This window comes from Oreochromis niloticus, linkage group LG17, assembly GCF_001858045.2.
Source record: "Oreochromis niloticus isolate F11D_XX linkage group LG17, O_niloticus_UMD_NMBU, whole genome shotgun sequence".
Taxonomy (NCBI): domain Eukaryota; kingdom Metazoa; phylum Chordata; class Actinopteri; order Cichliformes; family Cichlidae; genus Oreochromis; species Oreochromis niloticus.
In genome coordinates, this window is record NC_031981.2 from 34,105,650 (window position 1) to 34,122,664 (window position 17,015).

The 17,015-nt window shown below is 40.7% G+C and overlaps 2 protein-coding genes and 1 long non-coding RNA gene across 9 annotated transcripts in view; 2 read left to right on the forward strand and 1 right to left on the reverse strand.

Annotated features, from left to right (window-relative positions):
* The first annotated feature begins 15 nt into the window (after positions 1-15).
* Positions 16-6,851, forward strand: ak4 (adenylate kinase 4). Of its 2 annotated transcripts, none has more exons than XM_025899442.1 (5): positions 16-160; positions 1,823-1,942; positions 4,474-4,646; positions 5,473-5,591; positions 6,051-6,851. In XM_025899442.1, exons 2-5 carry the CDS (start codon positions 1,861-1,863, stop codon positions 6,175-6,177), a joined length of 501 nt encoding a protein of 166 aa, XP_025755227.1. In that variant the 5' UTR covers positions 16-160; positions 1,823-1,860; the 3' UTR covers positions 6,178-6,851. The 2 variants fall into 2 exon arrangements, with proteins under 2 accessions (XP_025755227.1, XP_003452388.1); XM_003452340.5 differs by lacking the exon at positions 16-160 and adding an exon at positions 720-1,198.
* LOC102077761 (uncharacterized) lies at positions 6,466-13,739 on the reverse strand. 2 transcript variants are annotated; one of them, XR_003214456.1, is made up of 5 exons: positions 13,603-13,739; positions 12,509-12,766; positions 11,626-12,058; positions 10,618-10,879; positions 6,466-8,513 (listed from the first exon to the last, which is right to left on the reverse strand). It is a non-coding gene; the product is annotated as an uncharacterized LOC102077761 (long non-coding RNA). The 2 variants fall into 2 exon arrangements; XR_001225053.3 differs by lacking the exon at positions 6,466-8,513 and having other exon boundaries at positions 9,176-10,879.
* Positions 8,590-17,015, forward strand: part of dnajc6 (DnaJ (Hsp40) homolog, subfamily C, member 6) — a 37,307-nt gene continuing 28,881 nt past the window's right edge. For 2 of the 5 annotated variants that reach the window (XM_013275827.3, XM_013275828.3), the window contains exon 1: positions 13,978-14,207. In XM_013275827.3, coding sequence (XP_013131281.1) covers positions 14,009-14,207 — 199 coding nt within the window. In that variant the 5' untranslated portion in view covers positions 13,978-14,008. Of the gene's footprint in view, positions 9,170-11,598; positions 11,666-13,977; positions 14,208-17,015 lie in introns of those variants that run through there. The other 3 variants (XM_019346971.2, XM_005457084.3, XM_013275829.3) reach the window with 3 other exon arrangements.

Here is a 17,015-nt window from a genome sequence, read left to right on the forward strand (position 1 = left end):
GCCTCATGCCAGCAGTGCGAAAGCGTGAGAAATTAAGCGGCGTTGAAAAGGCTCCGATCGGCTGAAAATGCTGTCAACAAGTGGTGAAATCCAAGCATGACCCACTACTTTTAATGATTAGGGGAACGAGCACGATTTTAACGCAGAACTCTTACCATTGGTAAATATTTAATTTCATTTTTTTAAAGTGACCTTCCCACTGCGAAGCAATCAACTGTGTAATATAAATAAACCCACTTTTTAAAATGTTATTATTATTATTATTTTTTACATTGGTGGGACATCTTATGTACTTTAAGACCGACAATAATTATTTTATTTTTTAAATTATCTTTTTACTTTTTAACTTTTTTTTTTTTTTTTTTGCTTTATTTCGATGTATTTGGACGCGCCTACGTGAGGTAAATATTAATATTTTAACACGTGTCTATGATAGATTGGCAGATAGATGGATGGATAGAACAGCAGTATTTCTTTTCTACACTCATGCCCTTGTTAAATATAATTTTTTAAAAAAGTAAACTTCCCCCCCCTCTGTCTTAGAGTGACCCATTAGCCTACATATGTTTGTGGGCTGTATATTGAAAAAAAACTACAGTAACCAGTTTACCCTGCGACGTTCTCCCATCCGCATTTTTTCTGGATGAATGTGCGCAGTAAAATAGGGCGTTCTGGAGACTCCCTCATTCATTTGCAGACAAATCGCTATTCTTAAAGACGTAGGCGTAGCGTAACGTATGCATAAGAGAGCCTGAAGAAAAAAGAAAAGAGGGTGTTTCGACTTGATCCGAGTCTGAGACCAGGATAGTCCCACCGCGCGCAGAAAGTGGGCTCTGTCTGCGTAAAGATCCACAGACTCCAGAGACAGGCTGAAATTTACATTGGCAGAGCTACTTTTTTTTAACCGTCCTAACCTTAGATCTGTTTGATTGCTCATGCTTGCAACTGATGAGGAATTTAATTAAAAAGTGAGCCTGTCTCTGTCTCTTGCGCACAACTGGCAGAAGTGACATCTGAGCATCTTAGAGTTTTTATTTTCACTGTAGCTTTTAAGACATGGCCAAGTTATTCCGAGCTGCTATCATGGGTCCACCGGGATCAGGGAAAGGAACGATATCCAAGAGGATTGCGCAAAGTTTTGGCCTGCAGTATCTGTCCAGTGGTCATTTTCTACGAGAGGGCATAGCGGCAAAAACAGGTAGGATATGCACAGCAACCCAAACGGCAATACTGTGGTGTAAACAGGAAGAAACCGTGCGCAGAGGGAAAAGTTGATGAAACTCTTAATTTTCTTCGCTGCATATCTTAACTTCACGATCCCCTTTCTCCCGTGACTGCAAATATCGCAAAAATACCAATCCTGCTAAGGTTGCAGGAGGAAGTTGTGCGCATTTGTCTGTGTCCACAGTTGTTTCACTGCAAACCTGGAGCCCTTTATCCCAACTGCACCGCGCATGACGTTTATTGTTATTTCCAACTGTATCTGATTTCAGTCAAATTCACCCAGAGCACTAACTCCAGCACTTTCTTCAAGCAGCCTAAAACCGTTTTTTTTTTGCGTGCGTGTGTACCTCTGCACTTCCTCATTGTGACAATAAGGTTGAGTTCACTATGAAGGGCTTAAGTAAAAGCACATGTGCTTTAAGAAAGAGTAAGAGTTTACACTGTAATTTCAAATGGATAAGGCTCCAGGTTTGTAGAGTGTCTGGTGAGACCTCCACACTGGCACAACCGGCCCTGTCCTGTTTTGTTTATGAACTTCAGAATCAGGAATCACAAACGGACACCCGTTGTCTGTTTTCACCTGTCTGTTGTGTATCAGAGGCAGGCTTGCTGGTGAAGACCTATGTAGAGAGAAGCATGCTGGTGCCTGACCATGTGATGACCAGACTGATGCTGCCCAGACTGGAACAGCTGAGCGGTCACAGCTGGCTGCTGGATGGTAAGAAGAACTGGGTTGTTGTTTTTTGTTACAATGAATGCTTCTTTCTTTTCTTTGCTCTTCTTTTCTTTTCTTTTTTATTAACACTTACATATAGCACCCTCCTCCACTACTCTGTCTTTATTGTTTGTAGTGAGGTTGGGAGGGATGTTTTCATGATGCAGCCTCATGGCAGTATTAGGAACTGCCAGCTATCTTTCAAATCTGATTGGCCACCACTCGGTGCCACCCCTCAAATCCTGACTCTGAAAGTTAGAGAAAAAGAAAGAAAGAAAGAAAGCAAAGACACACTTCTGCATTTTCAGAAATTTACCACAAAGAGTCATATGCTTTGGCTTTACTTAAATCTGAGGGGATTAAAAAATACTCTCCTCACTATTCTAAATGTGTGAGTAATAAAGTTACTGAAGGTACTGATTTTGCAGGTGTGTGTACACGCTTCACTGGTAAAATAAAATGTAAAAAACACTTTCCCCTGCTTATTTAAGCATTTACAGGCAATAACATTGTTCGGTTACGTTTCACCCTCACAACCCCTCCAAAAAGATCACTTTTTTATGATATTCTAATCATATGCTAATAATCATATACTTTTCATCAGCCAGTCATTAATAGCAGTCTTTATACAGGATACTCATACTTTTGGAGGAACTTGTTACATGAATAAAGCGCTGACTTTGCAGGTTACCATGTCTTTTTCAAGGTTGAATATTAGCCACTGCCATCAAGAGAAATGCAAAACATTGATGAAACAAGCTAGTGGGTGTTAAACCGATTCAAACCTTGAAGCATGATCAGTAAACAAATAATTGAGCAAGAGGGAAAGCAAATCAAGGTTACACACACACACACACATGCACACACGCACACACACACACGCACACACACACACACACACACACACACACACACACACAGACATGCCTGCATTTCCTCGATCATGCCTCTATCATGCCTTTGATAATCTGTGTTGCTGGTGCCAACTGGATATTTGTTTGAATGGCGTGTTTGGTTTTTACCATTCAAAGTTAGTGTCATGCTTTTATTTACCTAGCTACATACGTGCACTATAGACTCCCAAAGTCTTTGGCATGTCTTCACTATTTTGTGTCTCTTTCTGTGTTGCAAACTTTGATTTAGTGCTTTTCTGTGATTCATTTGTGGGCTCCGGCATGGCAGCTCTAACCGTGGTGGTTAGAGTTTTAACGGTGCCTTACTAACCAAACAAAAGAACAGGAGTGTTCGAGAACTGTCAATTCTTGGACACAGAGGAAAGGCACAAACCGGGGACACTGTGTAATGTAACATTTAAGGTCAACTGGAAAAAAGTGCGTTGTCATAGCCAACAGAACTAGAAATACAGAATCCATTTGTAGATTTCACTTCTGCCATCGTACGTCCTTGAAAAATTTTGTATTGACTTTCTTGGCTTAGGGTTTCTGAGTAAAAAAAGAGAAAGGAAGAAGTGTCCAGATAAAGATCAAAGCACCCAAAACAAACGTTTAATGTGCAAGTGTCATAACAAAAACATGGCATATAATAGGGGCTGCGCCCCTCCTGAAGTCCACAGTTGTCTCCACTGCTTTGACACCGTTTAGCTCCAGGTTGTTGTCTCTACATCAGGCTGTCAGCCTGTCAGTTCCCCCCTATCGGCAGACTCATCCCCACCTGAGATGACCCTAATAAGGGTCATGTTGTCTGCAAACATCAGAAGTTTGAAGCATGGTGATTGTAGGTGCAGCAGTTGGATTGGCAGTGTTAGGAAGCATTTTTTTACTTTCATAGTTAAATATCTCATTAACTTATTGACAGATTGTCGTGACATTTTGTAGAGATGTTTGTGCCCCACAGAGAATACTTGGCGATCACGAGCAGGTGGTATATCCTCTGACTTCGTTTAAACGCCGTCACATGAACAAATTTCCACAGTGATTCTTTTATGATCTTCAAAACTGACAATCCCATCAGAGCGTTTGCTGTCACATAGTTATTCAATATTAAAACACTAACAAACTAAACTATAAAATGTACTAAAACCACAAAACATCAAGAAGTTACTCTTGCGGATCTGAACACGTTAGCTTGTTTATGTTAGCAGTGTATTCCTGTAAATACGGCTTCACAACTGCCTCCAGCATGAATGTAAGGTGCTGACTTGTCGTTTCTGCTGGTGCTTGATAAAAGCAGTGTAACTGAAAGCTTTGGGTTTTTGTTTCACCCCATTCATTCACAAGTGCAAAATCCTGATATAATATCATGACTGCAAGCCATTCCACAGGAAAACTGGAAACACGTTCTGCCAGCTGGTGATATTAGCGAGAGGAAATAACAGCGTCTGAAACTGTGAAACAGAATATTTCATGTGTATAGTGTTTCTTCCTCATGCTATTGACTGAGCTGTGATCATACCTTCAAAAGTGCACGTACACTTTTTAGTCTTTTAGGTAACTCAGTGTGTGTAACATTGCTTTTTTCCTGGTTGACCACTCAATGACTCATGTTTTTCCTTCCCTCTCCCTGACTGTGCCTAGGTTTCCCCCGCACACTCGGACAGGCTTTGGCCCTCAACAATTTGTATCAGCTAGACTTGGTTATCAGCCTTAACATCCCCTATGAGACTCTCAAGGAGAGACTGAGCGACCGCTGGATCCATCCAGCCAGTGGCAGAGTCTACAACATGGGCTTCAACCCTCCCCAAGTGCAGGTGTCAGCGGTTTGGAAGTGGCAACATAGCCACAAAGTTGAAATATGGAATTTAGATTTTTATTTTTTGTGTGGATGTTTCTTCCTGACGGGTTTTGTGTCATTGCGGGGTTTTTTAAAGCTGGTAGGGATATAGTGCTTTCCTTCTACAGGGTGGAAACCTGCCAAAATGAAACGCTGAAACCAGATGAGGGGGAGGATTGTTGCCACTCCACCCTCCCGCACCACCACCACCACCACCACAACTTTGTGATTAGTTTTCTTCAGTTTTTTTTTTAAGTTTCCAAAGTCCCAGTTAGCACATAATCATAGCTATCTTATCTTATATATAACTGACTTATCATTATCTTAAATATGCAATATTTAACATTGTGTGACTCATAGTAGTGTGACGTGAAGATATGAAGACTCCAGCGCACATTAGCGATTCACAAATATGACATTGTTGTTTTTAGGGAGTATTTCTTATGGTTAAAGTGTTCTTAAAATTAACTGCAAATTGTAAGCATGAACTAATTACAATGGAATCAGATTGCCATATTAGTATCTTATGTTGACTATAATATTCCTGAAAGCTGTTAGAGTGGGTGGATGAAACCCATTATCACCTCATATATTCTTAATATGTGAGCTCCTTAAGATCAATATATGGCTATCATGCTGACTGCATATTGTGGACTTAATGCAGCATACGCAGGCAAATGCACTGTTGTTTGCTAATTTAGTGTATTGTGCTGTGCTTCAATCCCATTTGCAAATGTCATTTCAGTGATTTGTGTTGTGTTTGCCTTTGCTGCACTGTTGTAACCTTGCATTGCCTTCCTCAGGGTAAGGATGACATCACAGGAGAGCCACTGATTCAGCACGATGACGACAAGCCGGAGGCTCTGATGGCCAGACTGAGACATTACAAAGATGTGGCAAAACCCGTAATTGATTTGTACAAGTCAGTAAATAATTGCACTTCATTTGATCTTACTTTATATTTTGTTATTTTTTACATTTGTTTAATCATAGTCATATTTAAATAGCTTCTAAAGGAAGTATAAAGTATGATAATTTAATATAAGTAATACAGCTTGGGTTTAAACATTACAGTTGTATGTGTGTAAATGTTTGGTCACAGAGCTACAAATAAGTGACTTCTTATTACCCTACTTCATCTTTGCATTGTCAAGTTTGCATTAGTCACAGTTAGCATGGCACGCCTGACTCTCAAATTATTGTCAGTTCAGTTGAAATGTGGGGACTGTAGGAAATAAGCTTTGAGCCTCTAATAGAAAAGTCAATACACTTGATGCATCCGTTCTAAATTGTCCATTTTGTGGTATAGCCTCCAGATAATGTAAGAACTGTACCCACAACCTGCTTTCCCTCTCATTTGTTCTCATATTTCTTCACTCAGGTCACAAGGAATCCTGCACTCATTTTCCGGTACAGAGACAGACCGGATTTGGCCTTATATCAATTCTCTCCTCAGCACCAAGATGCACACACAGCCATCAGATACCTGCCAGGCTCAGACACCATGAGTCTACCCCGAATGAACAAAAAACAAAGGGGAAGGGGGGGAGGAAGTGCAGTGGTGCCTTTACGTACTGGCCTGGTGTCAGCTTTCGGTTTTGTTATTAAGAATGAGCTTTGGAACAATGGACCAGGTCACTGACACACATGTTTCTCATTAACTGTCCAGTTTTCCAAACGAAAGGTTGTATGAAAATTTCCAAAGACTTATAGAATGAAGATTGTGACAAATTCTGATTCAGAATCCTGACAGTCAAACATTCAAGATCATTCAAGCCTGCTAAAAACCAAAATGCTTAAACATCCAAATTTTGCACAACATTTTCATTAATCAGTTTATCACACATGAATTTTGATCTTCAGTTGCTCCAATCCAACCACTGAATAAGCCAATATGGAAAAAGTAAACACTAATGTGTGATTTTATTTTATAGTAAATCCAAAAAACGGTGGGGAAAATAATAGTCACATGATTAAAAACACTTACAGTTTTTAAAATATAAATCACAGCATAAAATATTATCACATTATTGCCTAGAAAACACACACACAAAGAGTAAATCTTCTTATGCAATTGCCTTAACTGAGCAATAGTAATGTTCATCATCGCCTCTTATATGAAAACATCATTTGAGTTATTTTTTTCTTATACACTAGAAACCTTTAAAGCCTGTGTGCTACATGTGAAGTCATCTGTTACATACAAAACTGTGTTTTCTTTAAATGTATCTGTGATTGTACACTATATCCATCAGTTACACAGACAGTGCAAGCTGTATCAAACAGCTAATCTTTTGCAGAAATGCTGTTAACTTTGGTTAGTCGTCTTTGGACTTGTACAAGAATCCCGTACAGTGACTCAGCAGCACTGGGATGAAGATTAGTGCCTTCAGTGTTGTTACATTCCTTAAAACATGCCATGAGGTTGCCTTGAGATTCTGATCTCCAAAATGTGATATTTTTGATATGCTGCAATGACTTTGCAGTGGTTGTTCAGCTAAATACTTTTATGATTCTGATATGGTCATAGATGCAAAGATGTTCTCGTTTCTGGATTGTTTGAATGTATAAATCAGTGCTGCAGGGTGAACAAAATGTAGTAGGCCTTTGCGGCCTTTGCAGACTTTGCTTTGTAGCTTTTTTTGTTTCATGTAATTGTTTGAAAGTCACAATGATTATTCACAATACAGAATAGCTTATGAAATGCTGACTAAGAGAGTAACCAACACCTCCATCATCAAAAACATTTTTAAAATATTTGGTGTAACTCTGTCAGTGCTATCCAACCATTTTAAAAACTTGTATGTAAATTAGCATCTGTTTTATTCCCTGCAGCATATTTCCCACAAGCTTCTCTTTGTTTTACATCCCAGGTTTGTAATGAGTTTTTTTTTCATTATCTGTGTTTTGAGGGTATGGGTATGTTGTACATTTGATTTAAAAGTACAATGAGTTGACTCTCATATTGTAACTAGAAGACCATGAGGAAGTACACATGAGAGTGCAACAGAGCCTGGGGAAGGAGCGAAATAAACTGATACATGTTTGTTAATGTAGGACAAATCCAGACTCTTAGAGGGAAGTGGGTTTACATTGTGCTGTGTAGGACTGAATGCTTCTTAAATGAATCGGTGTGGCAATTAGTTTTTTGCCCCGTGTTCATAAAGTGCTGTCAAAACATGTTAGGCATGTTAAATCTGTTTTCCCATGTCAGCTTTCATTGTTATTCTGCGATACTTGCTTAGCAACATGCACTTGTGCACACCTAGATAAGTGTCTTAAGATCACACAATATTGTGTAAGAGAGATAGGAGATAATTAAATGAATGATAATAATGGGTGTACAAACACACACCTTGTGTGTACAGTGCGTTCTTTAAACTGTTTCTCTACTTAATAAAGAGGGCAGTGTGACCACAACAACTTATGCAATAGTTACTCCTAGGACTCTAAATATACAGTGCATGCTTCTGTTTATACGATGGCAGTTTCTCTTCCTTCCTTTCTGTCTTTCTTTCTTGAAAATATAAATGTGTGACTCTTTATCTCTCAAATCCTCAGAGGAAAGCAAAAACCCAAAATCTAAACGTGTGCCAGCTGCAGGGCAACGCTAACACACACTAAAACCACACGAGCATGCTTAGGAATACTATCTCTGTCCTCCCATCGTGTCTAATCCTCTCTGATCTGTAAATCAACCCCACGTGAATTAGAGCTTGGGTGAAAGACCTTCTCCACCGTCGCGGATTACCGTCTCATCTGCTGTGTTTACCTTCGACGGGAGGCGCAGCAGGGCCAACTGTGCACACCTTATTCAGATTTGGATGATGCACAATGTTCTCACCTGCAACAAACCAAACAAAACACGAGGATTATTATTATTATTATTATTATTATTATTTATCGCAATGTGTGCCAAACCTGAAGCATGTATTGCATTTTAGTGTCGTTTAGTTGTCTCGTGATTATTGCGTTTTTTAAAATCTGCTTTATTAATTTCCGGTCACCAGGGCTGATTTTTCCAGTTATTGAACGCATCTTTATTTCCACACATTCTCCTTGCTCTTCGCGTCTCCGTGCAGTCCATTCCGGGTTTTCCCCCTTCAGTTCAGGCAGGTTGCGCTGAGCGGCGCAGTTTCTACTGTACAAATTCACGAACATCCACGCTCCCACCACCGCCTCGCCTTTAACTCATCCACATCTTCTACAGATCTACCAATCGCCATCGCGGGACTTTGTTTGTTGATCATGTTCCAAAATGTGATTATATGATGATGCTGTAGCCTCCTGTTGTTTCTGTCATTTTTTTACGGGTTAACCTGGAGTTACCGGGGAGTTGTTACATGACAGAAGGTCTCACAGGGCGTTGTTAACACACTGACCTTTGACTGGCAGCGAATGACAAATCAAAGGTCGGTGTCTGTGAGCGGAGCGCAAAGCGCATCTCTACCTCGGCACAAGACGGCGCTCCCGGGAGGATGGTAGAAGGCGCTCAGAAAGGTAAAGGCATCAGCTGGATTTTCTGTTCGCACTCTTTGATTGAGTTTATGAGAATTACAATTTATCATCTCGGGCTCTGCTTTGGCCTCAAAGCAGGAAGAGAAGCGGAGAGCATCACGATCCGTGTGTGGATGTTACATAATATCTACCTCCGGAGATTGTGGCCACTTCCCCGACAGTTCATCCCTGCTCGGTGGACAAATTTCGCTTCCAAGGAGAAATGTTTCCTCCCAGTTAGCATAAGAGAAAGATTGATTAGAGTTTAACATATTAAAAGACACTTGTTTCTGTGCAGTTGGCCTATATTTTGCAAGATGCGCTCACGATGAATATAAATGACATCATTTGGGTTATTTCTGTCAGGGGCAACGATTTTTCCCTCCCCCCTTTGCATATAAGACATCGTGTCCCTTCTGCAAGAAAATCACAGCTATTGTTACTTTACTCGTACTGGCATCGACCTGAGGTGACTGGCTCGCATCACGAGGACTGGCACTTTTAGTTTTTTAGTAGTATTTAGATTTTTCTATTAGCATGTGATTTCGACCATAATTGCATTTCCGGAAATCAGTTAAAAGCACATCCTGTATGTCCCGTCCTCAATTCAGTCTCGCAGGACAAATTTCAAGAAACAGAAACAGTTTAGTCAGAGCACCGATGTTAAATAATGCTGTAGGAGGAAAGGGTGCTATGTGTTGTCCATCACATGCACCATATTTATTACCCAGGGCTCGCTCTTGTTGAGAGGAAGGCTCCTCCGTTTTGATCCAATAGCGTACCTTTACATCACCAAACGTCACGCACACCACGTGAGCGGCTTACAGGACTTGGCATGGATTGATGTTTAACCACTGCCTCACCTTTCGCACCAGGATGTTATAGTCATCCATCAGGATTTAGATAACTTGATGACTTGTTTAATGCAAACAGGCGTAAATGGTTTCATTATGGCTCAGTAAAAACTGTGTGCACAAGGGCTTTAAGGCTTTTTATGGTTAAGTGAAGAGATTCTCAGATAAACAGGCTGCATCATTCTGTAGCTTTTCATGACAGTGCTGATGAAAGCTACAGCAGTGCACACTCCAGCAGCGACAATATTTACTCAGACATGTAAGAACTGATGCAACACCTGCTCAGCAGTTGATTCAGGTCTACTACCTGATTTATCAGCAGAGTTGTGCAGCTGATGCAGCAGATTCCTGGATTCTGCTTTAACTGTTATAGGGATAATGATTAATCTTCAAACTACCTATGAGGATAATGGTAAAACCATTAAAAACAGTGATACGGCTTCTTTTCACATTACAGCAGCTGCCATATAGCAGTACAGTGGAAATGGAAATGAATTCCCAGAAGGTCATAATAGCGGCTTCTCCCGTGTCATTTAAAATTTAATGGAAAACAATATAAGTGGTGCGGCATGGTGGTGAGGTGGTTAGCACTGTCACCTCACAGCAAAAAGGTCCTGGGTTTCAATCCTAGTTGGGGCCTTTCTGTGTGGAGTTTGCATGTTTTCTCTGTGTTGGCATCAGTTCTCTCTGGGCACTCCAGCTTCCTCCCACAGTCCAGAAACATCCACGGGGTTAGGTTAATTGGTCATTCAAAGATGAACGTAGGTATGAATGTGAACATGAATCGTCGTTTTTCTGTTTGTGTTGGCCCTGCGATCTTTCCTGGCCTCTCACACAATGACAGTTGGGATAAGTGAGCCTGAAATAGAAAGGCAGAAGAAAATGGGTGGATGGACAATACAAGAGCTTAAGGCAGGTGTTAAAATTTTTTTTTGTTTGTTCAAAAACCCTGCCCTGCAATGACCCTGATATCAATATTGTGGATCAATAAGGGAAGAGCTGCTGAAGGTTTATTGCTGGCATTTACTTTTTGTTGTGAGCCAGTCTCCTGTATTTATGTAGCACATGTCTCATATGCAAAAACATTTAAATTTAGGGTCCATAATATGGTACCTAATGATGTTAATACCTTTAGGATAAAAGAAAGATCTCTGAATGGGATTTGATATATCTGTGAAAAAGGCAAATTGTGATGGCTATACGACGGGGTCAGAGCATCTCCAAAGCTGCAGCTCTTTGTGGTGTTTCTGGTCTGCAGTGGTCAGTATCTATCAAAAGAGATCCAAGGAAGGTAGAGTGGTGAACCACAGGCTTATGGGGGGGCTAAGGCTCGCCCGTAGAGCAAAGGCTGACCCATGTATTCAACAGATGAGCTACTGTAGCTCACTTTAGTGTCAGAGTACTCAGTGCATCACAGTTTGTTGTGTATGGGGTGCATAGCTGCAGATCAGTCAGGGTAACCATGCTGACCCCTGTACACCACTGTAATATGGACACGTGAGCATCAGAATTGGAAAACAGAGCAATGGAAGAAAGTGGACTGGTCTTATGAATCATATTTTCTATTACATCATGTAGATGGCTGGGTTTGTGCTTGCTGCTTACCTGGGGAACACCTAGCACCAGGATGCACTATGGGAAGAAGGTAAGTTGATGGAGGCAGTGTGATGATTTGGCCAATGTTCTGCTGGGAAACCTTGGGTCCTGCCATCTACCTGGATGCTACTTTGACATGTACTACCATGTACTACTCTTTAAACTGTCATGGAAACAGTCATGGACAGCTTTCAGCATGATAGTCTGCCTTCCCACAAAGGAAAAAATGGTTCAGGAATGGTTTGAGGAGTTTGAGGTGTTGACTTGGCCTCCAAATTCCCCAGATCTCAATCCAGTCGAGCATCTTTGGGATGTGCTGGACAAACAAGTTTGATCAATGGAAGCCCCTTGACACAACTTATTGGACTTAAAGGATCTGTTGCTAACATCTTGGGGCCAGATACCCCACCTTCAGCGGTCTAGTAGAGTCAACGGGTCAGGGCTGTTTGGGCAGGAAAGGGAGACCAACATAATATTAGAGGGGTGGTCATAATTTTTTGCCTAATTGTAACCTTGACATTAAAACAAAATTTTGAGTCTGAAAAATGCCTTCAAAATCGTGGGAACGGACATTTAGTCCCCATAAGTGACTGTTGGTCCCCACAAATATAGTAGCATGTCATTTTTCTGTCCTCACAAAGGTGTCTATCTAAACATGTACATACACATGCATATGTATTTATTTTATCAGTTTAAAATTTGAATTTAATTGAGTTTAAAAAAAGCCAAAAAACTTTTTTTTCCAGATTATATTATATATATTATAAAATACAGATTTGGATACAGAACAGACAAAAAGACAAACACAAAGAGATAAATGAAAGCACATTACATGCTACAAATATGTATTTAAGTTCATGTGTAATGACACAGCAAAGAGCTCATACTGCACCTGCTTGCTGTGTGCTCAACATGCAGAGCATCACTGGCTAAATACTGGAAGGCACGGTTCGGAACTAGACTGGAAGCTCCTTTGCAACAATGCAGGAGCAGCACGTTGCATCCGGTTATGGCCGGGGTATCATTCTTCCCTTTTGGACATTCCGTTCCCGCTGTGCTTTGAGCTCCCGTCTGTTTTCCTAAAAGGGTTTCCCAGGCTCATGTCCTCTTTTCAGAACCATGCAGGGTTTTTGTTGCCAGGGGACAAGGCCTAGGAAGGAAGCATGCCATCACTGGTCAGTGCTTTGTCCTACACGGACTTGGGGTCATAACACAAAAATGAAACAGACAAATTTGGATCTAAGAGACAGATCCGCCTAATTTTAATGGCTATTAAAATCCAAGTTAGTCCAAAAAAAAAGAAAAAAAAAAAGAAATTCTTTGTGAGGAAGAGTTTCCTTTTTGTGGCAACGCATGGCACTGTTGTGCCCCTGCTCTTATTCATTCTGACAAAGCCGGGAGTCCTTGTTCATTTTTAGTGCAGGAGTCAAATGAAAAATGTTCTCAGTTATGGTCCCAGACTTCTAATCTGGACCTTATTTACACAAACAAAGGCAGCGTTAAATAAATTCAGGTGAGGGACTATTTTCATTTAAATCAATAATTCATCTCAGACTATTCAAATCTCTGCCTCAACTATGCACATGTCATTGTTAACTGCGGGCACGATTCATCATTTGACTCGAGTGTGGAAATCCAACAGTTTAGTTCCCTTGATCACTTAAAAATGAACTGATTTACTGGGAGAAAAGAAGCCACTGTTCAAATCATCTGTTGATTATGTGAGTCTATTTTAAGTCCATATTTTGCTGTCTTATTGTAAATTTTAATACCTTTGGGTTCTTTATTAGTTTTGACCAAGACAAGCCACTTAAAGACATGGACTCTGTTACACTGTGACATGCATTTTGAACTATTTTGGGACATTTAATATGTTTTAATCCAGCATAAACACTGGAAGTAACTGCAGTCGTCCCAGTTCTTTACAATTGTCCTAATGATTTGCATTAATGATATAACAAGTGAAAGATCTGGGATATTACTTACCAGATTTAAACGAATGCTTCCAGTCTCAACCAGCCTACTAGAGAGTGTGAGTGCAGCTTTAACGCAGGAGGACTGTGAGTGAGTTGGGGTGGATTTCCCTTGTACTCAGTCGGGGACTACAGCAGTAGCACAGGCGTCGTAGTAGAATGCGCTGCTGAGAAAAGGAGGATGCAATAGAGGAGAGAGAGAGAGAGAGAGAGAGAGACCACCCGGTTTTCTATCACAAACAGAGGAGAGCGGTCACCCTCTCATCCCCGGACATGTGGTGCACCCAGCAGCAGCAGCAGCAGAGGAGGAGGCACTAGCAGCAGCAGCAGCTCGGGCAGCAGCGGCGGTGACGGCGTCGCTTTCTACGTCTTCGGGGCTTCTTTTGTGTTTAATTTCCCTTGTCTTGTGTCCTTTGGTAATGAGCTTGCTGGGGGCCTACAAGAAAAAGAGCAGTTACGATGGATATGAATCTTTGCAGCTGGTCGAGAGCGGAGGGGATAGCTTCAGCATCGGCAGAGGGAGCAGCGGCGGCACACTCGGAGGCTCCATAGCGGCCACCCTCGGACCGAAGGCGGGCCCGCTGAGAGAGGAGGACTGCAGCACCATGGACAGCTCAGGTAAGAGCCCCTACCGCCTCCGGCTGCTTTACGAATGGCGTTTGGAGCCTTCGTGGACGCGGAGAGGGCTTTAATGAAGGTGTTTTGACTTTACTCAGTGTTACCGCGGCCTGTAATTGTCTTGGTAGCAGTGGACAACATAATGGCTAACATAAGTGAAAGTAGCCTACAGAGGAATCCTAAAATCCCAGACCCCACCTAAGAGACTGTACTGAGCTGCTACTGTAAAATACATGTAAACATAAATGCCATATATAAATTTATAAATACTCTTCTTGCATGAGCTATTTCTACCAACTTCAAACGGGCTACTATAGATGCAGATGGTTAATGTATCCAAAATTATGTTCTGAAATTTTTTAAACACTTATCATTTTTTTCTATTAAAAATTACGAAAAAAGTCTGTGCAAAGTCATTTTATTGCTAAATTTGAGTCCTATCTGTCAAGTAGACCACATTTCATGGTTTATTTACTTTGCACATGGGCTTTAAGACCAAAATTATACCACAACTGTAGCAGAAATATCATATGTCAACAGTTGAGAGGATAAATCTTGCTTAGTTTGTAGAAGCACAAATCCTCTCTGTTTAGGTTTTAATCTGGTAGTTGTTGATGACAGATTATTAGTCCCACATATCTGATCTATAAGAAAAACAAAAACCAACCCCGCCCCCCCAAAAAACATAAAGGTGGATGTTAGTACTCCAATCCACCAAAGTGCTGTAATTTAATCCAGCTGTTTGAATTCATTGGTTTTGACAGATTCAGTTTTTTGTTTAAAAATAAATCCTATAGGGTGGTATAGTTTTGGGATAGTTTCTGTTGCCTGTGCTCCTTCCATACTTACTATTACTAAAATAGCAGACTCCATGATAAGACCCAAATACCTGGCTCATGATACAAATATCAATTTATGTCACATGCCAGACATTTGGCTCTTTCCATGGACTCTGCCACTTTTAATAATAGCAAAACATTAGCATAACATCATATGCACCTCTATATAGGCTCATGTGATGAATGTGAATATGAATGCTGATCAGGCTTCCTTGTCTTATAAATGTCTTTCTTTTCCTAAAGTAATAATTTGAACATTTCAAGTGTAAACAACCAACTCAAACTTAATAATAATTTCCCTAGATAATTTCCAGTTTTAAAAAATTGAAATGACGGCACAGTTATCTAAAAATATTAGCACCACAGTTATTAATACCTATATTACAGAATAATAACAACAATTAAAGCATATGCAAAAAATAAAATAAAATAAGGCTGATAGGCGTGTGTGGATTGTGAAGCCTGTTTGTAGAATGTGTGTTCACCACACTGCAGTACTCTGTGGAGTCAGCCAGTCTCCAGAGATGAACATTTGTGTGAAACAAAAGAAGCTGGATGAGGAGGGTGGGAGGGTCAATGAGGAAAGGGGATTGTGGGTGGAGAATGGGGAGTTGGGGGGGCACTCCTGTGTCAGATGTCTGCCTGGCCTGCCAGTGTGTATAGGCAACCTTTTTGATCTGCGTGTGTGTGCATGTGTGTGTCTATGTATCCATCTGTTTTTCCCCACAATGCTGGATGCGGAGGGGTAAAGGTTGGCACTCTAGGAGGAGGGAACCATATTCAAACAGGCTATTGATCTTTCTCACAAAGCCAAGGGCCCTCTGTGCTGCTGATTTCCTGTGCTCTCTTCCTCTGAGTGGCCAGGCTAACCGCTGCTCTATTACCTGATAGAGCCTGTATCAGAGCCTCCTCTGGTGTCTCCATTAGCAGGGTTTGTCACTGTAGCTGGCTCACTAGCCAGCAGACTCCCACATCCATCTGGACACGGACACAGAGGCACATGGACGAGCTACCAGACCAACAGGAAAGCAAACAGGCAGATTCTAACAGATCTGCAGGGGGATAATGACTGAAAAAAACAGAGACAGACAAAATGTGCTGAAGCAAAGGTGGGGGTCACATTGAGGGTGTATGACTACAAGGTAACCACACTCTAATAAATATAGATAAAAACAACCTAGGAAATATATAGAAAATAAAGTAAGCCTGCACAATAAAAAAAAAAATATAACTTGCTTAATTAAGCACTGGTATCATTTAGATTGTAATATTTCAGCAATACAATAAAACTAAAGGCCCCAATGATCTTGCTGAACACACCAATCTGTACTTTTCTTTCACCACAGCTAAATGCTTGTTATCATGTAGCTAGCTTAGATTTTTATTGTCTTATTTTATCTAGATGATATCTAGATCGGTGTTTCTAAACTCTACAGTCACACAGGATGATTAATGGGCCATTGAAATCATGTTAAATACAATTTTTCTTCTTAAATATAGATTTCATTGCCTGTTTTTTGTGAGTCCTGTGGAGTTTGGCATTTCACAGTCTGTCTGAAATGTTCACATCTTCAGGCCTGTGAAACAATTTGTTGTTGTAAGCAGATGCTGCTTCAGTTTAACAGCCAGTAAGTTTGAGAATCACTGCATCAGCTTTATAAAAAGTCATTTGGTGTAAAGTAGCCGATACAGCTGACACTGTGCAATTAAACTGTCCAAAAAGGGAACCACTTAGGATAATTAGAATATGGAAAAAATATAGATGAGTGAACAGATAAATGGTAGATCATTGGTCCAAGTTCACTTTCCAGTTTGGTTTCAGTCTTCAGCAGGGTCTTAGTACTTCCCCCCAAAATAAGGAATTGTTTTGAGTGAAGGGATAAAAAAACCAACCAAGTAGTAAGATCTGCCCTGTTAGATCTTACTACAACACTTTCTGCCATTTACTGGGGTTAATTTATACAGAGCA

Coding starts and splice junctions, on each gene's coding strand:
- ak4 (XM_003452340.5), top strand. CDS start 1,057: ATGGCCAAGTTATTCCGAGCTGCTATCATGGGTCCACCGGGATCAGGG. Junction 1,199..1,822: donor GGGCATAGCGGCAAAAACAG/GTAGGATATGCA, acceptor GTTGTGTATCAG/AGGCAGGCTTGCTGGTGAAG. Junction 4,647..5,472: donor TCAACCCTCCCCAAGTGCAG/GTGTCAGCGGTT, acceptor TGCCTTCCTCAG/GGTAAGGATGACATCACAGG.